General features: G+C 47.5%; 1 protein-coding gene across 2 annotated transcripts in view; it reads right to left on the bottom strand.

The window, feature by feature from the left end:
- The window catches only part of Ggt7 (gamma-glutamyltransferase 7), a 27,275-nt gene extending 1,640 nt beyond the window's left edge, over nt 1–25,635 (bottom strand). Inside the window, exons 1-14 of one of the 2 annotated variants that reach the window (XM_028775259.1) lie at nt 25,467–25,635; nt 16,531–16,766; nt 16,162–16,313; nt 14,844–14,961; nt 13,423–13,490; nt 13,138–13,211; nt 12,633–12,829; nt 10,986–11,073; nt 9,276–9,403; nt 9,021–9,109; nt 5,673–5,822; nt 5,455–5,572; nt 4,597–4,734; nt 3,193–3,292 (exon numbers count right to left, since the gene is read on the bottom strand). In XM_028775259.1, coding sequence (XP_028631092.1) covers nt 3,193–3,292; nt 4,597–4,734; nt 5,455–5,572; nt 5,673–5,822; nt 9,021–9,109; nt 9,276–9,403; nt 10,986–11,073; nt 12,633–12,829; nt 13,138–13,211; nt 13,423–13,490; nt 14,844–14,961; nt 16,162–16,313; nt 16,531–16,766; nt 25,467–25,635 — 1,825 coding nt within the window. The remainder of the gene's footprint in view (nt 1–3,192; nt 3,293–4,596; nt 4,735–5,454; nt 5,573–5,672; nt 5,823–9,020; nt 9,110–9,275; nt 9,404–10,985; nt 11,074–12,632; nt 12,830–13,137; nt 13,212–13,422; nt 13,491–14,843; nt 14,962–16,161; nt 16,314–16,530; nt 16,767–25,466) is intronic. The other variant, XM_028775260.1, reaches the window with a different exon arrangement.
- Between the last annotated feature and the right edge of the window lie 184 nt (nt 25,636–25,819).

Genomic DNA, 25,819 nt, shown 5'->3' with positions numbered 1-25,819 from the left:
CTTGCCCCTTGCCCCTTGCCCCTGCCCCTGCCCCTGCCCCTGCCTCTGAAGTGCTGGGATCAAAGGCATGCACCATCACCACCCAGCCTAAGCAGGCATTCTTAAGAATGGCAAGAGACCTGGACTCTATCGCTAAGTAGCCATTGTTACTTGTGAGGACTATTGCATGGTCTACTTAATGCTCACCCAGCCCTGCCTTCTTTACAACTTTACACAAGAGCCAAAGGGGCTTTTCTCCCACTCAAAACCTTCCAACTGCTCTGACAGGTCTTAAAATAAAAGTCAAAGTCTACCTAGGCCTCCAGGGCCCACTAGTCCCTTTCTAAAGTCTTCTCCTGAGTTCCTTCTGTTCTCCACTTTGCTTAACTGTTCTGGCCCTACAGGCAACCTTGCCATCTCTCCAGCCATACTGGCAAGCTTGCATCTCTCCAGTACAGGCCTTTGTACACAATATTGTTTCAGTTTAGAATGCTTTTCCCTTGATAGCCACACAGTTGGCTCCTTTACATCCTTCCTGTGCTTGGTCAAAAGGCACATCTTTGAGAATTTCCCCATTACCTTGAATATCAGGCTGTGTCAGGCTTTTCCTGCTTTCTTTCCCTTTTTCCTTCCTTTTGAAATGGGGTCATATGTAGCCATGGCTGACCTCAGACTCACTGTGCCCTAGGTAGCCAAGGATGACCTTGAACTTCTGATCCTCCTGCCTCCACTGCCCAGGGCAAACACCACAAGGTCAAGTTTTTATGGTACTGGGGTAGAACCTAGAGCCTTGTGTGTTCTGGGCAAGCACCTACCAACTGGCACCATCCCCAGCCATATCTTGCTATTTTATTTTGTTTGTTCTGTTTTGTTTGTTTGAGAAAGTGTCTCATTGTGTGTTCCTTGCTGGCCTGCAAGTTTTCTGTAGACCAAGCTGGACTTGAACTCACAGAGATCTGCCTCCTTCTACCTCTTGAGTGCTGGGATTAACGACATGCACCAGCAAACCCTGCTTCCCTCCCCCCCAAAAAATATTCACTATTGTTTCTACTGATCAACTGTATCTCTCTCCTTAATTTACGGTTTTTAAATGGCAGGCTGCCTTATTTGTGATGGCTTCCCAGTGTTTATAGAGTCAGTACACTGTAAAGTTAAGTCTATATCTGTAAGGCTGTGGTTGCTTAACCTCTGGTTTAGTTCAGGTTTTCATCATCGCTTGCCCTGAGCCATACCCACCTTCCCTAGATAAAGCCAATCAGGCTCTAAGTCTCTCCTCAGTTGGCTGCTTCTTAACTTAGGCCTCAACGAGAAGCCTTGTTAATGTCACCTGACTTGTTCCTTTATAAAGGCTTGGTCTTCTTATGTCCCAGACAGGATGAACTTAGGTAGTTCCTTTGAAAAAGCATTATTATTACCATCATCATCATTATTAATCTATTTATTTGTTTTTTTTTTTTTGAGACAATCTCTCTATTATGTAGCGCTGGCTATCCTGGAACTGACTATGTAGACCAGGCTGACCTCAAAGTCATAGAGATTTTCCAACCTCTGCTTCCTGAGTGCTGAGATTAAAGGCATGTGCCAACGTGCCTGACCACAAGAAAAAATCCATAATACTGAATTGCATTAAATAGCCACATCAAAAATCAATTTCCTCTGTGCTGCACTTTTTGTCCTTTTGATAAAGGCAAGGTCCATGATCTCTAACATTCCCTGAAACTTCGTAAACAATAAGAGAGATCCTCTAGGCCTTCTGCAGACAACACCACCTACTACAACCTAAACATATTTGATTTTTAAATAAGTATTCATCATCTGTTTGTAGCAAATGGTATTATTTTCCTATTGGTGATCATAAAGTTTATGTTCAAACTACTGATTGACTATATCTCTCTCCTTAACTTAAGGTTTTTAAATGGCAGGCTGCCTTATTTGTGATGGCTTCCCAGTGTTTATAGAGTCAGTACACTGTAAAAGTTAAGTCTATATTCGGGAGACTATGGTTGGTTCAGGGAGAAGTGTACCTGCAGATATGCAGAGTGATGGAGAGGTGGTATAAAGTCACAATGGTGTCAGGTAACCTCAGGAAACAGCTGGTATCCAATGCCATTCTTTCTGGGTCTTTCACAGATTGTCCCTCCAGTCCAGTCTGATACTCCTACAATACTCCTACATGCCGGATTCCCACTCCCAATTCAAGGCCCATCCAGTCACCACCTCCTCTGTGAAGCCTCCCAAAGCCACTTGCTGGTAGATTAAGGAGCCATGAGCTTCATTGTTAGGGGTGACTCTGTCTCCTCACCATGAACCCCTGAGGTCCACAATCCAGTCCCTGCTCTCCTCTCTAATCTCAATGTCTCCTCACCCACCCTGGTCTCTTTTTATTTCTCAAAAACATGAAACCAAATCCTGCTCCAAGTTCTTGGCACCTGTTCTCTTAGTCTACAAAGCTCTGCCCCAGTTTCTGGTGTGTGTGTGTTGGGGGGGGAGGGTGCTTTGTCACTCTTCAGATCTCAGCTTCGATGTCACCAAAGAGAAGCTTCCTGCCCCTGTAGGTCCCATTACAGCATTCTGCTCTGATGCTGTGGCCAAGATTTTTCTTCCACAGTCTTGTGTGTCTCTGATTATTTTTCCTGTGGGGGGATAAATGCAGTATCCCCCCACAGCTGGGATGATGCTTGGCATACAGTAGGTGTTCATCATATACTACTGAATGGAAGTTTGCCAAAAAGATAGCTGTGTCCCCCTCTTGCTCTCTTGCTCTCTTGTTCTCTTGCCTCTAGCTTCTCTCTGTCCCCTAGCCTCTCCCCCCTTCCCTTCCCCCTCTCTCCACGTGGTCATGGCCAGCCTCTACTTCTCTTCTTCCTCCACTTCTCTCTCCTCTCTCTCTCTCCTCTTTCTCCGCCATCTTCTCCCATCTCTCTCCCCCCCCACCTTTGCCCTATCTCCTGAATAAATTCCCCCCCTTTGGAATAAAAAAGATAGCTGTGTCCCATTTTATAAAGGAGAAAACAAAGTCTCAAGGGTTGAGACATGTGCTTCCTAACACTAGGTCAGGAAATGCCAAGATGGTTCCAATCCCTAGATCTTACATTGGTCCTACCAAATCCTTCTCAAGAAGGAAATTACTGCTGGTCAAGGCAGGAAAACCTTGGGAGAACCCTTCTCCATCCATCCCTGTGCCCATCCTCTGGGAACCTGCTCTGCACTCACTGTCCACCTGCAGGAGGTTGGACTGCAGGTCTGGGTGGAGGCGTCCTCGGGCCAGGCTGTCACTCAGGTTCCGGTTCAAGGTCAGGACATTCAGTAGAACCTGTGGGCAGACAAAGGGCAAAAACATCAGCGCTGTCCCAGAAACAATGATTCAAGACTCCATAGCTCTCATGATCTGTCCAAACCCTCTAGTCTTTAAAAAGCTCACACTGGGTGGGTGTATCATCTAAGTCTTGCAACTGCCCTGGAAACAGGTGACCTATGGTAGCTGTCCCCATTTTACAGAGGAGGAATCAGAGAGAGACCGTGACTCCCTTTCAGAGTTTAAGGAAAGGGCATTGCTAGCATTAGTCTTCTATAGTCTAGCCCAGGGCTATCTTCCCTTATCTCCGGACAAGGTGAGGTTAACAGGGTGGTTTAGAGGACAAATTGGGTGATTTCATCTCAGTGGTTAGGGGCTGGATGGACTCTGGAACTCAACTTCCTACCAAATGTAATAGCTGAATGAACTTGAGCCAACTCCTAACCTCCCTATGGTTGTGTCCTTACCTGTAAAATCGAAACAATCATTCCTCACAAAGATGGAGGAGTTAAAGGGGTTAACATACACACACACAAATCACACAAACATATCTCACACACAGACACACCTTACACGTATCTCACACACACATACACACCACACACATCACATATACACATCACACACACACACATATACACATAAACACATCTCACACACACACATATACATCACACACATAAACCACACACACACGCACGCATACATCACACACATAAACCATATACACATCATACACACATATACACATCACACACACACACACACCATACAGGCACACATATACCACAGTGCCCAGTACTAAATAAGAATTCTGTGATATTAGCCACTGTGATCCACTTCACAGAGGAGGATACTAAGGCTCAAGAGAGGCTAAGTGATTTCCCCAGCATCCCACAGTTGAAGGCTGGCAGCACTTAGGCTGAACTCATCGGATTCTAATCCAGAGTTAGCTCATCACCTGTCCAAGGACGAGCCCGCTGTGTGCCGGGTGCTCAAGACACTCGTGGAACTGTTTTGAGGTATTCTAAAGAATAGCAGGAGACCTTATTTTCAAAATAAGACCCTAGAGAGGGCTGATGATCTTTTCAGAGCAGGGGATGATGGGACTTGAGGCTTATAGAACACAGGCAGCCCAAATCTCAGGGCCCCATTTTCATTATGAAGCTCAACACAGCACATCTGTGCCCAGGATAGGCCTGGCACAATGCAGTACAGCCTGTGATTGCTGGAAAGGCGTGGGAAACAATATGAGAGACATGGCAGACCAGGTCACAGCATGGCTCCTGACTACAAACGATCCATAATGGAGTAGCTCTCACCTGGGTCAGGCCACTGAGGCCTCGAGCAGCTCCGTTGGCCCCCAGAGCGAGGTAGGTACCACAGAGCCCTTCTGCTGGTCGGACTACGGTGGGCAGAAGGAATGAGAGGGGCCGCTTCCCTGGCTGTACTGAGTTCTCCTGTTGCCAGAGGACAGAGATGAAAAGGGCGATGTAGAGTAGAGGAGAGGGAGAGGCCCAGCCCACCACCTTTCCCACTCTTCTACAAGGTCCACGAGTTCAGGTCCTGGGAGATGGGCCCCTTCTTGGCAACAATGTGCTGTCTGTGGAAGAGGAAGTTTTCCAGGAAGACTAGCAGGGAAAGCAAGAGGGAAGCAGAACCACGGAGCTACAGCGCTGGTGTGCATAGCAGGAGACAAGACTGAACCAAGAGAAATGGCAGTGGGAACAGCAGGATTCCCACTGGACCATCTCTGTGTCTTTGCCCTATATCAAGCTTGCAGAGGCAGCAGTGCTGGCTCCCAGCAGGCAGGAATACCTTGGTCCCTCTTTGGTGTCCCATCACAGATCTGAACACCATTAGCCCAGCATCATGGAATCCTAGCTCTCTAATGCCAGAAGAAGCCCAAGCACTAAATGAGGGTCAGTGGTCTCAACTGTCCAGAGAGGAGGCAAGACTTTCTTTCCCTATTCACACTGAGATCATGACAGAATGGCACAAAGATTCCTTAGACCCACCAGCTTCCATGTTCTAGATTAAGCAGGGATGGGAATGAAGTGAACATCTCATTTCCTTAAAACAGAAGTTCTTAAAGGAAACAGGGAGGAAGAAGGATCCATGGTGCTGTGCGTCCTACCTAGCCTCAAGGTCCCCAGGAAGAGTGAGAAGTAAGACCCTACCAGGCTGGGTGCAGAGTGGTTAGCAGTCCTGTTGGGCCAGGAGAAGTCTAGCATCTGGCTGTTGAGAAGGATCCCAGAGGGAGTGAGGAGGCCACTTCCAAAAGGCCGGTTCAGGGAGCTGGGGGTAGAACTGGGTTGAGCCCTGTGGGTGCCTTCATCGCCACCCAGCCCCCACTTCCATCCTGCTTGTCACTGGTTCTGAGTCTGAGCTGGCTTACCTGACCATGGCCACAATGAAGTCATCAGGGCCCATGACCAGCACCTGGGCAGCGGTGGGAGCCCCATCCAGCTCATAGACAGGTAGGAGTGGGGCAGGGGCTGCCTGGGAGTCACTGATGTGGCCCCGGAAGTTGGCGGCCTCCACCTTGCTGAAAAGAGGGTGGTAAAGTAAGGAACACACAGGGAGCTTTTGTTACATCCCACCTGTCTGTGGTGTTTGTGCGACTGCTAGGTCACACCTGCCTTCTTCATTGGAGTATTAAGCCTACAGAGGGAGATCGAACTGCTAGCATGTAGGAAACATCCAGATAAAACCAGTTTATTTAGGCTTTCTTCAGAATTGAGAGCCAGCCTTTTATTTTACTTAATGTTCCAATCAAGAGTTACAATTATTTGGCTCTATTCCTCTCTATGGAAATATCTGGGCCCAGAGATGTTCTAAAGGTATTTTTTTTTTTGAATAAACAAGCTTAATTGAAGCCGGGTGGTGGTGGCGCACACCTTTAATCCCAGCACTTGGGAGGCAGAGGCAGGCGGATTTCTGAGTTCGAGGCAAGCCTGGTCTACAGAGTGAGTTCCAGGTCAGCCAGGGCTATACAGAGAAACCCTGTCTCGAAAACAAACAAACAAACAAACAAACAAAAAAACCAAACAAAAAAAAAACAAGCTTGATTGATTTGGCTTAATGTGTGTAGTTTGGAACTAAAGTTCATTAAGAATTTAGTGAGATGGGGCCTGTGAGATGGCTCAGGTGCTTTCTGTGCAACTCTGACAACCTGAGTTCAATCCCCAGAACCCACATAAAGGTAAATGGGGGGGGGGGAACTGACTCCATAAAGTGTCCTCTGACCTCTGTACACACACCACATACCACCACCACCATCATCGAATGATGAATAAAGCTTTAAAAAATGGATAGTGAGAAGCCAGCGTGCTGATGCACGGTTGTAATCTTGGCACTCAGGAGATAGAAGTGGAAGATTTGTAAGTGCTAGGTCAAAACTAGAATGCACAGAGTTCCAGAACAGGGTTGGCTATATAGCAAGATTCTATCCCAAAAGGAGGAGGGGAGCAGGAGGGAGAGAGGAGCAGGACGGGGAGGGAGAGAAAACGGCAGTGTTTTAATTGAGGAAATATTTTTGTATATCTGTGATTAGTTTTGTTTTGCTTTTGTTTTTGCTTTTCTGTTTGCAAGGCAAAGAATACACGGTAGGCCCTCAATAGCTATTTACCGGCTGCTATATAACTGTATATGTGTCATGTAAACGCAGGCATGTTTTAGAGCTGTAAGCCCAGCTGAGGGGTTCTCCATTATCAGTGCTACTAACTGTGTGCTGGGTTATTTGTGGTGATCAGGAAATGATAAGTTATTGAGGATTACCAAAGATGTTCCATTTGGTTTTCAACCAAACAGGCTGGTGACCATGCAGAGTGAACTCGGGGCTTTGAGCAAACACTGAGTGTCCACACCTCTGCAGAGTGGGTTCAGAGCTTAGCGTGGGAAAGCTGAGAGTCCCCGCCTCTGCTGTAGGCTCAGGGCTTTGGGTGAGCAGGCTGAGCGTCAAAGGCTCATCCTTGCGGCTTTGATGCTCACTAGTTTGCATTGTTCTTGCTTTTGCCCTGTTTTGATAAATGATATTAACTTTTGCCCTGTTTTGATAAATGATATTAACTTTTGCTTTTCTTTTTTGAGACAGGGTCTTCTCTTTCTAGCTAGCCCTGGCTGTCCTGGTACTCACTATGTAGACCAAGCTAGCCTTAAATTTAGAGATCTGCCTGCCTCTGTCTCTAGAATTCTGGTTCCCAGTATGATATTAACTTTTGTTATAGTGTATGTTCTATGTGAATTCTGGAGCTTAACATGATATTAACTTTTGTGTGTGTGTGTGTGTGTGTGTGTGTGTGTTGTGTACATGACATGTGGAGGTCAGAGGACAACCATGGGTGTCTGTCTTCACTGTTCACTTTGTTTGAGGTAGGCTCTCTGTTGTTTCTTCCACTGCATATACCAGACTAGCTTCTGGGAATTCTATCTCCATCTCCCACCATTGCCTCCAGAGGTTACTAGAATTACAGACACCCATGCCTGGTTTTTATATGGGTTCTGGGGATTTTAACTAAGGTCCCCATGCTTGTGCTATAAGTGAATCTACCCACTGAGCTATCTCCTCAGCCTCTGTATGTTTTAACTGACTACAATGTTTTAACTGCTACAATTAAATGTATTTCATATACAGCAGCTCACATTTAGCTCAGGTTGACGCACAACTTACTATGTAGTCCCAGCTGACCTTGAACTTATGGCCATCCTCCTGCCTCATCCTCCTGAATGCTGGAATTACAGGCACAAGTCACCAGTATGTTTTTGGGGAGGTGTATACATGTTGAGGAATGGTCAAATCTAGCTAACTAACAACTGTGATAGTTCACAGTTATCATTTCTGTAGTGAAAATAACTATTATTCAAAATTTAATAGCTCGTCATTAGTTACCATGCTATGCAAGAGACCTCTTGAATTTATTCCTGCTATCTGCAACTATGCATCCCTTTCTCCAAAGCCTCTCAATTTCCATCTTTTTGCTTCTAAATTATATGTTACTTACAGTTTATTTCACAGAGTGGTATTTGAGTAACAGTACAAATTTCCATTAGCTGTACTTTTAGCTTGTGATTTTTCCTGGAGCTAGACTGTAAGTCAGGTACAGTAACAGTCAAACAGTCAACCCACTCTTACCTTTATGGCCAATTAATAATAATAAATTGCATTTATTGCACATTTACTATGTTCCCAGTTAATGTGTTAAATACCTAAAATGTTATCTTATTTATATACATGTTCTCTTATCGAGTTACATGTTGTTATCAAAACCTCACAGAGTGGATACGGTATTGCCAGGATCCTTATGTAATCAGACATAGCGAGTTTAAATTACTCTCCCAGAGTGATAGCTAGGAAATGTTCAAAGTGGCGATCTAACAGAGGCAATCTCACCAGGCAGGATCTCACCACCCTGCTCCTGGCAAAGATATAACCACTCAGAATTCCCATCACCGCCAGTGTCTGCACAGAGACTATTGTGTGGCTCTCAGGCTTCTCCTTTTCTACTCAAAGTGGAGCACAGCTGCGGCCATACAGGTTAAGGTCATGCAAAGGTCCAATGGGTTCACAAGCAGTTGACCAACTCATTCTGCAAACAGGGAAGGTGATGCAGCCAGAGGCACCACGTGTCACACACAGTTAGAGCTCAGCTGAAAGGGACTTGAGACTTCACGAGCTTTTTACCCGATCCCTTCTCCCACATCTCCTCCATTTCCACAGAACCCAGGGCCATATCCCAGGACAAACCTGAGCATGTCGTCCATGCTCTCAGTGATGGTAGAGTCATAGACAGGGTCTCCCAGTCTGCTAGCCAGGGCCAATGCAATCTTCAGGGTCTGAAAACACAGCAGGGATGTGGAAAAGGCTGCCAGGCCCCTCCCAGCACCCCCACTTGGAGGATCCTCAAAACTCAAAGGTGTTTTAGTCCTGCTCCAAGGAGGTGCTCCACTTTCCCATTTCTAGAGTTCCCAAATCCAGGCAAGATGGAAGAGAGGGCCTTACCTCTGCTACCCAGTGAAGCGCCTGCTCACGGGATACCAGGCTGGTGAGGTTGAAGCCCTCCAGGATGTTGAGAGCACTGATGAGGGCCGGGCCTGTGTGTGGGGGTGGGGGACTGAGAACCAGGTGGCCTGAAAGGATAGGAAATGACCAGACAGTAGGAGAGGGGTCAAGTCATCTTCCTATAATACACCTCTTGTGCACACCTTACCATTACACACACAGTGATAGCCCTTATCAGACGAGAAAAGGAACCACTAAGAGACAAAGGGACCCACTGAAGGTCACATGCTGGCCAAAGGCAGAGCCTCCCCTGCCATAGGAGAAAACTAAGACTGAAGAGCCAAGTTGTGCTCACTTTGGCAGCACACATATTAAATCTGTGGTCTGCTGAAGAGTCATATTACAGCTCACTGGCAAAGCAGGGACAGGTGACCAAATGTCTACAGAATCCTGGTTTGCTAAGGACTTCCTTCAATCCCTCCCACGGGTCAGGAGCTGTTCAAGGGCTCTGACGGTTCCACTCAACCTGAAACTTCTTGAGAGCAGCATCCTTCTCTTCCTATGTTGTTATGCAGTGGTTGGACATTAAAAGAATGATGACAGGAGACACGGGACACTGGCAGTAATAATAATAATAACCAACTCATCTAATTAACCTTATTCTATAGGGACAGAAACTGAGGCCCACGAATCAACCGGGCCAGGATTCCAGGAGGTCGGGTGAACCTACAACACTTGAGGGACTGGACAGCTGAGACATCCCAGCCTGGGGAGAAAGAACAAAAAATCTGCCATGGATTTAGTGTCCACTGTGTCAAGGCGACTTCCTATATTCTGTCATCAAGTCCCCGTGGGCACCCTGAGATGTGGACACTATTACTGTCTCCACCTTATGGAGGGAACCAAGGCTCAGGGTGGGAAGTGCAGGGCAAGAGGTACAGCTGATGCTCACCTCACCTCGGCCTTCCTGATGCCAAAGCTACAGTCTTTCCTCTGTGTCACACACTACTACCTCTAGATGAGGAATCAGGAAGACAGGAGCCTGGGAACAAACTCAGAGGAGGCCTGGCCCAGGGCTTGAGATAACCTGTCCTTCCTAGAGAGGAGAGAATCTAAGAACTCTCAAGGGACCTAGCACACCACACCTTGGGGTCAGCAAATTTAAACTGCCTTCATGCCATAGGCTTGGCTTTCTAAGTTCCTGATTGGTTCCTGAGTTGTTCCATTCCTCCCTAGGTCTCAATTGTCTTTTACTGTCAATGACGGGCAAATCTGTGCTTGTTGTAAGGGCTTGTTCTGCCCTTAGATGGACTTTGGTCTCAAACATTCTTAGGAAGCTAGAGGACAGAGTTGAGGCCTATGGAATCCAAATCAAGGAAACCTAAGACACAGCTCAGTAAAGGGGAATTTGTCCTCTGTGAAAGGTCCAATTCCCAGTAAATAACAAATCCCCAAACAACAAAAGAAAAAGCCATGTCCAAACCTCCAAACTTCTAGGTCTTAGCTGTTGGCTAGGTGCCCCTCACATCCTAATCACTGATACCCAGCCCCATGGTTATTTCAGAAAGTGGCACAGTTAGCTGCCTAGGGAGCTTATTATCTCTGTTTATCTCTGTGACAGGGAGAGGTGTTTCCAGGTCAAAAAGATGTGGCCATGGACTGGAAAGTTTCTCCTGAGTGGGGACCATTAGGAGCTGGGGGAGAGGTCACCTCGGTACACTCCAGACACAGGCTTCTCTGTGAGAGCACTATAGTTGCTGAAGTCCTCCTCGGTTATGACACCCCCTGCTCGCTGAGCCTGGAGGGGAGACAATCACCATTCATCACCGTGAGCACGTGAGGATGGCCCATGACACATGTATCAACCACAGACAAGCCTTGTGCAACTTCTGTTCCTTCCATAACCTTTTGGGATCCCATCAGCCCAAGGAAAAAGGAGGTAGAGGAAATCACCACATACATAAGAATTAGCAAAACTAGCTAGGTGGTGGCAGCTCATACCTTTAATCCCAGCATTCAGGAGGCAGCGGCAGGTGGGTCTCTGAATTTTGAGACCATTCTGGTCTACAAAATGAATTCTAGGACAGGCAGGGCTACATAGAGGAAACCCTATCTCAAAAACAACAACAACAACAACAAAAAAAACAAAACAAAAGAAACACCTCCCCCCCCAAAAAAATCTGGCATTTTCCTACAATTAACTAAATACATGACAGGGTCAGGAGCATACCTTAGTGGTAGAGTACTGTCTAGTATGCTCAAAGCCCTAGGTTTGAGCCTTAGGTTGGCCTTCCTCTATAGTAAGACTACTACAGACTTGGAATGACCTTGTCAGGACTGAGCCACCCTATTAAACATGACCGACGACTCTTCCCTGACCGATCCTGTTCAAGCCAGTGTGTTCACTCCATTCCAGCAGTGCATTCATTGTCAGTCTTTTTAAAATGATTTTAAATAATTTTATTATTTTAGAGTAGGGGTGTTTTTGTCTCCAAGTGTCTGTGCACCACCAACATGCAGTGCCCAGGGAGGCCAGAAGAGGGCATCAGATCCCCAGGAACTGGAGTTGCAGCCAGTTGAGAGCTCGTGTGGATGCTGGGAAGCAAATTTGACCTTCTAAAAAAGCAGCCAGTGCTCGTCACCACTGAGCCATTTCTCCAGCGCCAGGCCAATTTTAAATGACTATTACCACTATCAATCTTGCTGTTTTATACTTTCTAGTATAAAACTTTAGACTTATCTGCCTTTAATGAACTACTCATTGCATTTCTTGGCTAGTATATAGCTATGTGTCTGGCAGATTAATAAAACTCATTGACTGGTACAGAGAATGCACTTCATGACTGAATGACACACCTATGTAATCCCCACAGTATATGACAGTGGCTTAGATAAATGTCCCCACTGCACAGTACAACTCGACACTATTCTCAGTATCCATTATTACCCCAGACTAAGCCTCTTTGGAGTTACGGGTAACCCTCTGTGTCTATCTCCTATGTCAATATCACCATCAGTTCTTGAAACATCCCAGACAGAGCAGGGAGGAGTCTAGACCCAGGAGAACTTAAACTGTTGCTTGGTTTTCTGGGAAGAAATAGACCTGAGGCCTGTACAGCTGGCCCAGCCCTGAGAAATTCAGCTGCTCCTTCTCAAGATCATCTCCACCTACGTTCCTCATGCCACAGAGAAGGCATTACTTCTTCCCCTTAACAACCACTGGTCTGATGTCTGAGGTCAGAGGTTAATTTTATTTATGAAGCACACAACCAGAAACTACATAGAGGATGGAGGGGGGTGGTGGCATCTCTGCCATAGGGGCACTGTGAATACCCCACCTCCCACTGCCACACTCACCTCAGCCACCATCTCCAGTGTGAGATTGCCACCATTGTAGAAGGCAGCGGGGCCAGAGATGCCAAGTATATCCAGCACCTCGGCTAGATCCGGCCGTCTCAGCAAGGAGCCAGGCAAAGGCGGGTGGCCCAGTGGCAGGAAAGTCTCCAGGAAGCGGTCAGATGCATTGGGAGGCAGCTGCTCAGCCAAGGCATGAGCTGGGGGGGGAGGGGGAGGTTGAGAGGCTGGGTGGGTGGTGCCAAGACTGGACGTGATGTGATGGGTCGGGTGGATGAGAGCTAAGTGACCGGCTCTGAGCTCGGGCTCCCCAGAAGCCTGTCCTATCCTGGTAGGGATAGATAGGCTCCACCCAGATCCTCTCCCTGGAGGCTGCCTTCAGGTAAGAGTGGGATGGGAAGAAGTCTGAAGTGCAAACTGGAAAAAAGAGCCCCTTTGCTTGGGGCCCAAATCTCAAGGCCGCCCCATTAACCTTGTACCTTCCCCCCTACCTCCAGGCCCCACTGACCTAGATCATGGGTCACGTTGAAGCCATCTTGGGCCACAGCTGCTGCGAAGGCCAGGACTTGGGACCAGGGCAGCCTGAGGGGGCCGGAGAGCAGGGGGTGGAGGAGGTCCTGGGGGGAGGAGGAGGGGTCCTGGGGGAAGGGGGGTTCCTGGGAAGGAGAATCCTGGCAAGGGAAGGGGATATTAGGAAGGGGAGTTGGGAAGGAAAGAATCCAGGAGGACAGGAAAAGGCCACCCATGGAGGGAAGAAGGCAGAGACCCCGGGCCCCCAGGGGAGACTCTTTACCTGCCATAGAGCTGATGAGCTTCATGTAGCCCTTTGACCATTCCGGGGACCCCCACCAAGAGCCCAGGCTGGGCGAGGCGGGCAGGCGAGGGAGAGAGGAGACCAGGTCACTGGAAGGGGGGGGCTGGGCTGAACTCCGCAGAGCCCCAAGCCAGGAATGGCTGGCACAGGGGAAAGACATAGGCCACGTATCCCAGGAGTGGGGGCAAGCTTTTCCCACAGGGTACCTTTCCCTCACCCCTGACTTCTTAAATGCAAATGCAGAAAGGTCTCTCATAGTTGAGAGATTTAATAAATTAAGCAAACCCTTCCAAAAGCCAGGGCACAAACTTTCTAGGTAAAAATCAGTTCACATTAGGTAATAGGTACCCTTGTCATTTTAAGTAGGGCACAAAGGACCTCAGTTTAGCCAGTTCACCTTCACGCCACCGTTACCTGACCTGACCTGTGAACTCAGGGGTGTGTTTTTTTGCCATAGCACTAAATACCTACTTTTCTAAGTTACGGTCTTTCCTCCTTTGCTCTCTATAAATACTGAGTTTGCCTCTAGCGTTTCTTTCTCCCAGTATGACAAGGCCTGAGAAAGTTATATTCATCAGGCTTAGAATGAGATAGAGGAGTTTATTTTGGTTTTCCAAGATGGAGTTTTTCAGTGTAGCTATGGCTGTCTTGGAACTCACTCTGTGGACCAGTGTGGCCTTGAACTCAAAGAGCTGTCTGCCTCTGCTTCCCAAGTGCCTAGATTAAAGGTGAGCACCAGTGCTCAAAGGAGGCCTTATAACTTTTCTTCCAGGCAGGTAAGACTGTCAGAGAAGTAAGATGTTGTGATCTGTTAGTAGCCATTCAATTTTGTTTTGTGCATTTTATTTTAATTTTAAAATTATATTTAGCTTTTTTTTTTTTTTGATTTTTCGAGACAGGGTTTCTGTATAGCTCTGGCTGTCCTGGAACTCACTCTGTAGACCAGGCTGGCCTTGAACTCAGAAATCCGCTTGCCTCTGCCTCCCAAGTGCTGGGATTAAAGGCGTGCGCCACCACCACCCGGCTATATTTAGCTATTAATTAGAGTGTGTGTGTGTGTATGTGCGTATATGAGTATGTGCATACAGCCATGATATGGGTGTGTGTAGCTCAGAGAAGACTTGTAGGAATCCATCCTCTCTTTCTACTTATGTGGGTCCTGGAGACTAAACTTAGGTTGTTAGACTAAGTGACAAATGCCAGCACAAACCGGTCCTTGTTCGTTATTTTAAATTGGAAGAGGGCAAGCTGCCAGCCATGATATAGCTAAGAACGTTTTTGCTTAACTCATTTTGCCACCCCATGGTAAATACAAAGCACATCAATGCTCAGGTTAGGAAAAGGGAATGAAGAAGACCTCCCCCTCCCCTTGGACCCTCTCTTCTCACCAGGGTCCCCACCTTGGTGTCCCAGGATCTCTGCAGGGCCTCTTCTCTGAGGGCCCCCGGTGCAGACTCCCGGAAATCAATTAGGTGGCTCTCATTCCGTCGGATATCATGTACCAGCATCACGCCCCCACTGGGAAAGACAGAGAAAGTGGAAAGAGGGGAGAACCTGTCACCCTTCTGAAAGATTCAACCACCACCCCCTTAATCCCCTATGGGAAGGTTGTAGGCTGTCTGCCACACTGGGTCAGATGTTGGAGCCCCCTCTCCAGCAGGAATTCAGAAACTCAGCCACCCTACAAAGGGTAAAACCTAGGAGGTACGGAACCTAGGTTACTGGAGACTTTAATCCCTGATTAAGAAAAATGCAGAGACTGGGGGAACAGGCTGTTCTGTCCCCTCCCTAGACCAGAGCTGGACCCCTGCCAGCTTCCTGCACCTGCCTACTTGGTACACCCCTTCCCCCAGGGCTGGATTATGTAAGGAAAAACCCCGAATGAGGCCAGAAGGGGAATTTCGTTGGTAGAGCCTGGAGGGTTGGTCCTGCCAAGAGAATGATTTTTGTCAGCTTGTTCCTTTTCTGTGGCATATTTACGTCTGAGAGGGGGTGGCAAAATTAAATGTGTGCGGCTAAGTAACAACATAAGGAAGCAGGATAGATAAATAGCAAAGTGGCCAGCACCCTGGCCCACCATGGGAAGGAAGCACTCTGCTAAACTTCAGATAACTGTGGCCACACGGGAGTGTGGACCCCATGTTACCAGATTTCCTGATTGCTCCTGAGATGTTAGCTGCTAGCAATCTGGATTTTTATGAAAACTGTCAACATTTTAACTACAGCAAACTTTTTTTAAAATGTACAAACCAAACCAGCCTAGGTGCTAGATCTGACTTTTGAATGTCCAATCTGTAGCCTTGGTTTTAAGAACTCCGAGCCTTGGGTGTATTTTCTGTGGACAAGGTCCAGAGTATTCATCAGTGTCACAGGGATTTGTGAACATGAAAGTTGGAGCACCGTTGCCTTGGCTGACAGCCCATCGCTCCCGGTGCACCTCGTCTTACACATCACAAAACTACTCTCCTGGTGGAAAACCATGAAGGCTTCTGAACACACCTCCGTATCTTTCTTCCATGTGGTCTGCAATTATGACTCCATCCAGGGAGAAAGAGTGAAACTGGCCATTGAAAGAGAAAACACCTTCGTTTTCTAAGTTTTCCCACCTTCGCCTTAAGCTCAAACCTAGAGACACCTGCAGCCAGGCCCATAGACCAGGAGACAAGAAGTAGACCTGAGGGACCCAGGCCTCCACCAGGTCCTTACCCAGCTCCTTACCCGCCCAGGCCAGAACTGTGTGGAGCCACAATCCCCAAACACAAGGCTGCGGCCACAGCTGCGTCCACGGAAGAGCCCTGTTTACTGAGCACCTCCATGCCCAGCGCTGTGCAACGGGAGGCATCTGTCACCACAGCACCCTGCTGGAAGATCTAGGAGCAAGAGAAGATTGGGCTAGCAGGGCCCTCCACCACCGTTAAGCACCTCCATTAACCTAGAACCTCTCTTTTCCTGTTCTCTTGTCTGGAACCATTTCCTTTCTCTTCCCTTCCCACTTCCTAGCAGCCTCCCACCACCCCAGCCATTCAATCCCCATCACCCTCTCACCCCCTTCACCCATATTCCCTTCTGTCCATCTGCTCCCCTCACCTGGGGATCCCCAAAGTAGATTTGCATGACCAGCGCCACGGTGACACCCGTGGCGAAAGTGAGGCAGGCGGTGACGATGACCGTGAGCCCGTCCTGGCGGCAGGAACACTCGGCTGCTGCAGCTGAGAATGGGTCTTTGCGTGTCTCCCGTAGTGGTGACCCATCCTGGCTGCCCATCTCCGAGGATGACGAAGGTAGCCTCTGAAGCCGGGCAGACTTCAGGAAGGAGTCTGGGTCTGTGGAGAGGCTGGGTGTCCGTCTGGCAGCCTCCTATCAGGCCCTGTGGCCTTCAAAGCTGGGCGTTCCACACACCCCTCTGCCCCGCCCATCACACAACTCCACTGCTCTGCACCGCTCAGTTTTCCTATACTCCAAAACACCTTAGGGCTTGCAGGACGCCAGTCCCCAGGTGGAAAAAGACCTCAAACTGGCCTCAAAAAGGCTGGATTTCTGCCTCTGGTGAATACCCAGTCCAAGTTCTGGACTGAGTATGAGTCTGGTACTCGGGGCTGAGAATAGCCAGGAGTGTGTGGATTTTCAGCCTCCCCTGGAAACCTTATCCTAGCTGGGTATCAGCCTCCAGAACAAGGAGGCTACTATCGAGCCAAGTATCTTGGCTTCCAGCCTTGCTTCAGGCATCCATTCATTCAATGGAAGCCAGAGCCTTAAACTAGAACAAAGAATTGCCACCTTTGCAGATGGTCTCAGGCCAATGGAGGAGAAGAAAATAAATAAGTAAATACGTTGTGGTAGATGTTATTAAAAGCATGAGGGGCTGGGGAGTGGCTCAGTCTGCAAGCACGAGGCCCAGCATCCACCTAACATGCTCCTGACACCATTGTGGGGAAGTCAGAGGTTGAGCCTGAAAACTAGCTAGCCTGAGAAGCAAGAGACTGACTAAAAGAAGTAAGGCTGAGAGCAATAGAGGGAAGATATCCAAGGTTCTACTATGGCCTCTGCCTTCGTAATGGTCCCATGAGCAAGTGTGTGTGCACACACACACACATTCCCACACACATACACACACATTTCCCTACAACACTCCCCCCACCACTCACATTCTCCCCCTCACCCCCACAATACACACACACATGCACACACAGAGCATGAAATGAAATGTGATGTCGGAAGAGAGACTGCTTACGAGGGAAATCAAGGAAGGGCCTCATGAGAAACTGACTTCTGAACTGAGAATGAAGGGACAAGAAAGAGCTTCCAACAAGAGAGAACACAGAGATTTTGTATAGAGTGTTCCAGGAAGAGAGAACAGCAGGTTCAAAGGCCCTAATGTAGAAATGAGTTTGACATTTGAAAGAAATAACAGGTCTGGTGGCTCTGGTGTGGCAGCAAAAGAGGTGGAAAAACCCAGTCAGGGTGGACACCAGTCCTGTATACTGGTCCTGTGGACACTGAGAACTTGGACTTGACCTCTTTCTGAGAGGCCCCTAGAGAGTTGAGAGACTGTGAAGCAATCTGTGGTGCTTGAATAAGAATGGCCCCCAATTTGATTGCCTAGTCAAAAGATTAGGAGGTGTGGCCCTGTTGGAGGAAATGTGTCACTGAGGGTGAGCATCCAGATAGAGAACTTTCAGCTTCTTCTCCAGCACCAGGTCTGCCTGAGTGCCACCATGCTCGCTGCCATGATGATAATGGACTAACCCTCTGAACCTGTAAGCCAGCCCCTATTAAATGCTTTCTTTCTATGAGTTGCCACGGTCATGGTGTCTCTTCACAGCAAGGGAGCACTGACTAAGACACCATCTGGTTTGTGTTTTCATATGTTCCCTCTGGATGCTGTATGAAGAGCAGACCGGAAGAAAACAGGAGTGGGGGCGAGGGAGCGTTGAAAGCCACTTGTGAACAACTCACTTCAAGTCATCAACCTCTCCTTCTTCATCCTAACAACACGGCTAATCCCTAACCTGGGGCCGGCTACAGGATTCCAGGAGGCAATGTACCCATGTAAAACACTGGGCAGGGCTGTGCACACCTGTAAGTCCAGCACTGTGTGACAGAGACAGGACAATTCTGAACGCTAACTCCCTAGCCAGTCTAGCTGAACAGGCCAGCTGCTGGTTCAGGGCTAGACTGTCTCAGTGGATGAGGTAGAGAGTGCCGCGGGATGATGCAGGCAGGTCTTACTCTGGCCTCCACACGTACTCCCAAACACCTTCTTTTCCCCAAGTGCTCTCCTCTGGGTGACCAAAGAGTTCTAGATATTTGTGAACAAGGAAGTAAGAGGAGGACTTTAATGCCTTACTTAACTTAATGCATACACAGTAAGTTCTTATAAGTTTAAACATTTGAGTGATTACATTAAAATTTGACTGTCATATTTCTCATGTTTACTTGATAAAAATCCAAGGTCTTTGACTTGTTTAGGGATGTTTAAGGACTTCCATCTTTTATATAAATAAGAAATCACGCCGGGCGGTGGTGGCACACACCTTTAATCCCAGCACTTGGGAGGCAGAAACAGGTGGATTTCTGAGTTCGAGGCCAGCCTGGTCTACAGAGTGAGTTCCAGGACAGCCAGGACTACACAGAGAAACCCTGTCTCGAAAAACCAAAATAAATAAATAGATAAATAAATAAATAAATAAATAAGAAATCACAAACAGCTGGGCTGTGGTGGTGCACACCTTTAATCCCAGAAATTTGAGGCCAGCCTGGTCTACAGAGTGAGTTCCAGGACGGCTAGAGCTACAGAGAGAAACCCTGTCTCAAACAAAACAAAATCACATAATAAATAAAATGATATGTGCAAAAAGTATTAGAATCCATTTAAAGTGGCCACTTTTAGGAAAAGATACTTTAGGTAGGAATAGGGTAAGTGAATGTCTTGATTGAAAAAATTCTACTTATATTTTTATTTATTCTCTCTCTCTCTCTCTCTCTCTGTGTGTGTGTGTGTGTGTGTGTGTGTGTCAGCTTCCAGCTGATTTGAACTTTCTAAGTGGCCTACCACTTGAGGCAATCTACCTGTCTTTACCTCCTGAGTACTGTGAGTACAGGTATGAAACACCACGTCTGACTTAAATTCCTTTTTAAAAAGTTTTAAATTTATCATTATTTGTGTGTGTGTGTGTTAGAGAGAGAGAGAGAGACAGAGACAGACAGAGAGAATTAGAGACAAAGACAGACAGACAGACAGAGCAGAGCAGAGAGAAGGAGTACTGTACCACAGCACATTCGACTGTCAGAAGACAGTTTTCTGAGGCTTCTTCTCTCCTTTCACCTTGTTGAGGCAGAGGCTCTCTTCTTTCGTCTGCTGCTTTTCATACCCCAAGCCAGATGGCAAGCTTCCAGACAGTTTTTCTGTGTCTGCCGCCTATCTTACTGAAGGAGTTTTGGGATTAGAGCTACAAACCACCACTTTTGGCTTCTGATGGGTTTGGTGGGTCAAGTCATCAGGTTTGCATGGCAAGTGCTTTTACCTAACTGAACCATCTCCACAGCCCTACCCCTTTCTCATTTCATCTCCTGTGTGCATGCACATGAGCTTACACATGCATCACATGTATGTGTGCGCAAGGGCACACACATGTCCACCTGTGGAGATCAGAGGACACCTTGCAGGAGTTGGTCCTCTTCCACTATATGGATCCTGGTCTTGAACTCAGGATGTCAAGCTTCATGCCATTTCACTGGCACCATACCCAGCTCTTTTTTTTTTTATTTTAAATGTGGGCTCCAATTGAGCCAGCGCTTTTGCATTTATACTTATTTAAAATTTTAGCATATAGACTTTGAAATAAAAAGTAAAAACTACACAGAAATAAGAACTGGAGGATGGCTGGATGTGGTGGTACACACCATTAATCCCAGCACTCAGGAGGTAGAGGTTGGTGGATCTCTGTGAGTTCGAGGCCAGCCTGGTCTACACAGTAAGTTCCAGGACAGCCAGAGTTTCATAGAGAGAGACCCTGTCTCCAAAGCCAAACAGAATTGGAGGATACGACTGGATAATTGGCTCGGAGACTAAGCTCTGTGCTGTTCCTGCTGGGAACTGGGGTTTAGTCCCCGGCACCTATGCTGGGTGATTCCTAATGTCTATAGCTCCAGCTCCAGGGATCTGATATCTCTGGCTATACTGTACCAAATGCAGATATCCACACATACACATAATTAGTCATAAAAATAGAATCTTTAAATATAAGAATAGACTGTACATAGTGGCACATGATTTTTATCCCAGCACTCCAGAGGCAAAGCCAGGGAGATCTCTAAGTTCAAGGCCAACCTGGTCTACAGAGTGAGTTTCAGGATAGCTAGTTTCAGGGCTACACAGAGAAACCCTGCCTTGGGGAAAAAAATAGAGAAGGGGACTTTTACTTCCTTCAATATTTTATTTTGTTTTTACATTAAGCAAATAATATGTATTTTTTAAAATTCTTTTGATTTTTACATTTCTCTTTTATTCTTTTTTTTTTCTTTTTTCTTTTTTTGGTTTTTTTGAGACAGGGTTTCTCTGTGTAGCCAGGGCTGTCCTGGAACTCACTCTGTAGACCAGGCTGGCCTCGAACCCAGAAATCCACCTGCCTCTGCCTCTGCCTCCCAGGTGCTGGGATTAAAGGCGTGCGCCACCACCGCCCGGCAACTTTTTAATTTTTTAAAGATAGCTTGTCAGGCTGGCTGGAGAGGTAGCCCAGAGGTTAAGCAGAGTACTGCCTGTTCTTCTAGAAGGCCTGGGTTTGGTTTCCAGCACCCACATGGAGATTCACAAGGGTCTGTAACTCCAGTTCCAGGGAATCCAATGCCCTCTTCTAACCTCCTTGGGATGAGGTGCACATGGTGCATAAATGTGCAGGCAAAACACCCACATACATAAAATGCTAAAGATGCTTTTTAAAAAGTTTGTTATCCTTAGATAGCCATGGTATCCTCGGATACTCATGCTTGTCTCTAAACCTCAGCATCACTACTAGCAGTTTGTAGATGAGAATTCATTAAAAAAAAAAAAACCCAACAAATGTTAAATATCCACTGTGGATACAAAAACCTTAGAAGGGCAAGAGGGGCTTTGAATTTTTATTTACTTATTGTACGAGGTATGTGTATGTGTGTGTATGATATATGGTATCTGATGTGTGTTCACAGACATGTATGTTCTTGTATGTAACTTCAAGCATGCGTGGCAGTTAGCGGACAGCCTTGAGTCCTGGTCTTCCATCTTGCTTGAGACAGAGTCTCTTGCTTGCAGCTGTGTGCATCAGGCTAGCTGGCCCATGTGCTGCTGAGTCCCTGTCTCCATTCCCCATCTCACTGTAGAAGCACTGTCATGCCTAGCTTTTTAGATGGATTCTGGAGATCTGAACTAAGGTGCACACACTTGGGAAACACGCTGATGATATAGGTATTTCACATATATTTCCTCAATGAAGTGTTTCTTTCTTTTTTTTTTTTTTTCGTTTTTTTTGAGACAGGGTTTCTCTGTGTAGCCCTGGCTGTCCTGGAACTCACTCTGTAGACCAGGCTGGCCTCGAACTCAGAAATCCGCTTGCCTTTCCCTCCCAAGTGCTGGGATTAAAGGCGTGCGCCACCACCGCCCGGCATGAAGTATTTTCATGACTTCATGAGCTAGGCTCCACTTTCCTCAGTTTACATATGAAGATATGGCTGTCTATGGCCATAACATAAATACGTGGGAGAATGGAGGCCTTGATGTCACCTTTCTGTGTCACTTGATGGCCTCCTCTCTATTGATTCATGTGGCATTGGTGGCTATTTCCAATCCCCCAAATCAATCCAGTGAGCTGGGTGAGTGTAGTGGCTCACATCTGTGACCCTTGCATGTGGGGAGTAGAGGCAGAAGGATCAGTGATCAAAGTTTGTCTGGGATAAATGAGGCCTTGTTAAAAAAAAAAAAAAGCAAATAAATAAAAATCCAGTCTTGCTAGTTGACTTTAGTTGTTATTTCCAGGTACTTGCCTTAAATGGTCCACAACTAAATCTATTTAAGATCATTCAACATATCAAGGTACTCATTTAGCAAAATTATATTCTGAGAAAAAAATATCAAAAATGGGGAAAGGGAGGTTCCTGAGTACATATCATGTGCCCTGCATACATAGTAGGGCAATAATCCCATTAATAAAAGCAAGAGCGACATACTGGGAAAAATTGGTTTGGGGCCAGAAGAAAAAGGTTCATTAGAGACAGGCTTGTGGCTGGAATTTACGATCCCAGCACTCAAGAGGCTGAAGTATCGAGGCTGCAACAAGTCTGAAGCCACTGTGGCTTACAATAGTGAGTTCCAGGCCAGCCTTGGCTATATAGTGAGTTCCAGGCCAGCCTTGGCTATATAGTGAGTTCCAGTCCAGCCTGAGCTATAGAATAAGATCTCAGTCTCGAAACAAACAAAAGCCCAGTATGCTTTCAGAGAAAGGTGGCTTTAATTTTGATTATCCTGAATTAGTGACACACAAGGCATTGTTATCTGAAGGTAGCCGGTCAAAATATTTAGTTTTCTTTCTCTTCCATGTTGTTTCAAAAACCGGTTATAACACATCCTAGGCTGGACTTGAACTCTCTTAAGGGGGAGATTTCTGAACTTGGGGTGGCATTCAGAAGTGCAGAGTGGTGCGTGAACTTGAAGTGAGGGCAGCAGCAGAATTCCAGCTGTGTGACTTAGGAGTCACACAGGTATGACAGGTGATGACATGGTGGTCAGATGGAATTTAGGAGATTCGTAGGAGGGAAGATACAGAAAACCAGGTCACATTTTGAAAGTGAGAAGAACAGAAGGAAAGACTCAAAGGTGGCTTCTGGGCATCTACTTTGGACTCCAAAGGGCAGTGCCACTTACTGAGAATGGCACTGGACAAAAAAGGAAGCGTCTGGGGAAGACATGCTGATTTCGGCTTAGAATGTTGATGGTTGCATATCTACAAGATACCTGGAGGCTAATGCCCGGGAGAGGAAGGCCTGTGTGACTTCTGTGTGGACGAAAGGACGACTTTCCTAACTTTGGAGTGGTCACTGACTAGTTCTCTATTCTCCAGGGCCTGCTGTGGGGTGCAAGTGCTTTTGGAGAATTCGCCAGGCTACAGGCTACCCAAGGCCCAACCAAGGACCTGGCTAAGAAGGCAGGGCAGTGCCACTAGGTGGCACTACTAGGCTGAGGATATAGAAGGTCATGTCAGCCTACAAGCTGGTCTTGCTGGACCAAAAGAGTCTTGGGACTTGGAAACAGGCCTAGGTGATACGGCATCAAAATGCTCATACGGTTATGATGGCAAGGCCCTCTAAAGTAAGTCCTAAGAACCTCGGTGTACACCCTTGTGGTAAGGTTTAAATTCCTGCGAGCTTGGGTAATCAAACTCTAGGATGAATTTCTAGGCAAGTTTTCTACCACTGAGTTATCCCCCAGCCCCTGTCTGTTGAATCACCCCCAAGACATTCCTGAGGTTTGAGAACTCCATTCCCTATGATTACTTCATCATGGCAGCTTCTCTCTTTCCTCTATTCATTCAATAGTTTTTTACTGAGTACCTAACACTTTGCTGAATACTGAAGAAAGAATAGTGGATTAAAAAAAAGCCTTAGAGGCCTCACAGACACGTAGTAAAATCCTCACTGCCCAAATAAATAACCACAGGCTTGTGTGTGTGTGTGTGTGTGTGTGTGTGTGTGTGTGTGTGTGTATATGCAATGACTTTTACAAGGGGCCAGAAGAAGACAGGTCAAAGGTTCCACTATGTTATTTAGGACGGATGAATATCCTTTGGAGAAAAGGAAGGCCCAGTACAGGGTAGGCACACCTATTGTAGTGGTGACAGGCTCCACACCCCATTCTCACACCCATCACAGGTAAAGTGAGATCCAGTCAGGATGGTAGGATCTGGTAGTCAGAAAGCAGGGGAGAGTATTTCCAGCTGCCATGCCAAGGGTGACAATGGAAGAGCCAAGCTAAAAAGAGCTGGAGCAGCATCCACCAGTACAGAACGGGATAAAGCTCAATTGCAGACACCACCAGGAGGAAGTCAGAGGGAAGCAGGAGAATGCTCTAATGCCAGGAAGTGACGTTGAGGGAAAGAGGGCAGAGGATGAAGAATGGTGGGGTGCACAGAGCTGGACCACATGGACAGGAGAGACAGCATTAGCAAAGGAATACCAAGAGATCTCTTGGTCCCCAGCTCTCTCAAGCCTGGCTTCCTTCCTAACCTCCATCTCCTTCAGTTTCTGCAGAGGGTTGAGAACACAGTAAAATTTGGAGACTGCCTCCTGGGGAACAGATCTTGTTGCTGACCAGAAGCTCCTACCAACCTGACTAACATCCGGGCCAGATCCACATCTCTGGAAGGGGTAGGGTAATCCACAGGACAGCAAAGGCACTGTAGTCCCCAAGGACTTTGAGAGGTCATGCAGTCCATCCCCTTGTCTCCCAATATGCAGAATTCCCAGACAGAGAGGAATCATATTTTCTTTACCCCTCTCTGGACATGAAGAGATAGATAGATTCTCAGCTCTTCTCCGGACACTCTGCTTCCCATAATCCCTGGCTGTGGTGAAGTTCTCCTTAAGATCTAGACTCCATCCCGCCTGCTGCAGTCTCCTACTTGGCTTCTTCTATCCTGTCCTCTGTGGCTAGAGAAAAGCCTTTACTAGGTGATCACAGCTGTTCTTTAGGCTCTCCTCTCCAGCATTCCTTCCTTCTCAATAGGTTCTTCCTAAAAGGTAATCATAACCCCTCCTGCTGCAGTCCTTGCATCCCCTCCCATGTCGCATCCTACGTCTCTAAAGCAAAAATACCCCCTTTCCCCACCAGTTAACAGGGCTGAGGGAGAAGGGGAGAGGCCCAGGATGCAGAGGATGGATGAAGGAGATGGGAGAATGGAAATGGATGCTCAGAACAGGAGGAGGAGGACCGGGACACCAGCCCCCACCCTCACCCCCCCTCAAGGCGGGGCAGGGATGGGGCCAGAGGGCCTCACCAGTATCCGGGTCTCCCAAGAAGGCGTCCTCGTCCTTACGGCCCCTCAGTGGGGCCGCAGGCGCTGGTTCGTCCTCCGGCAGTCTCGGGAAGCTGGTGATGCTCATGTAGTCCACTGGTGAGTAGGCGCCTAGGGCGCTCTCCTGGCTAGCCTCGTTCTCTGCCGCCATCCTCGCCCTAACCCCCAGCAGCGCAGAGCCTGCCGGAAGTGGCAGTGAAGAGGGGGGTGCGAGGGCGGAGGGCGGGGTCTGAGCTTCTGGACAGCCGGGAGGGGGCGCCCCCACCCTCAGCAGTGTCCTAGTCTGACTCGCCCCCGCCTGCTTAAAGTCTACTGTGCAGCCTGCAGGCAGGTGC

This window comes from Grammomys surdaster, unplaced genomic scaffold (assembly GCF_004785775.1).
Source record: "Grammomys surdaster isolate TR1022 unplaced genomic scaffold, NIH_TR_1.0 254, whole genome shotgun sequence".
NCBI classification, from domain to species: Eukaryota; Metazoa; Chordata; class Mammalia; order Rodentia; family Muridae; genus Grammomys; species Grammomys surdaster.
This window is presented reverse-complemented; position numbering and strand designations above follow the sequence as displayed.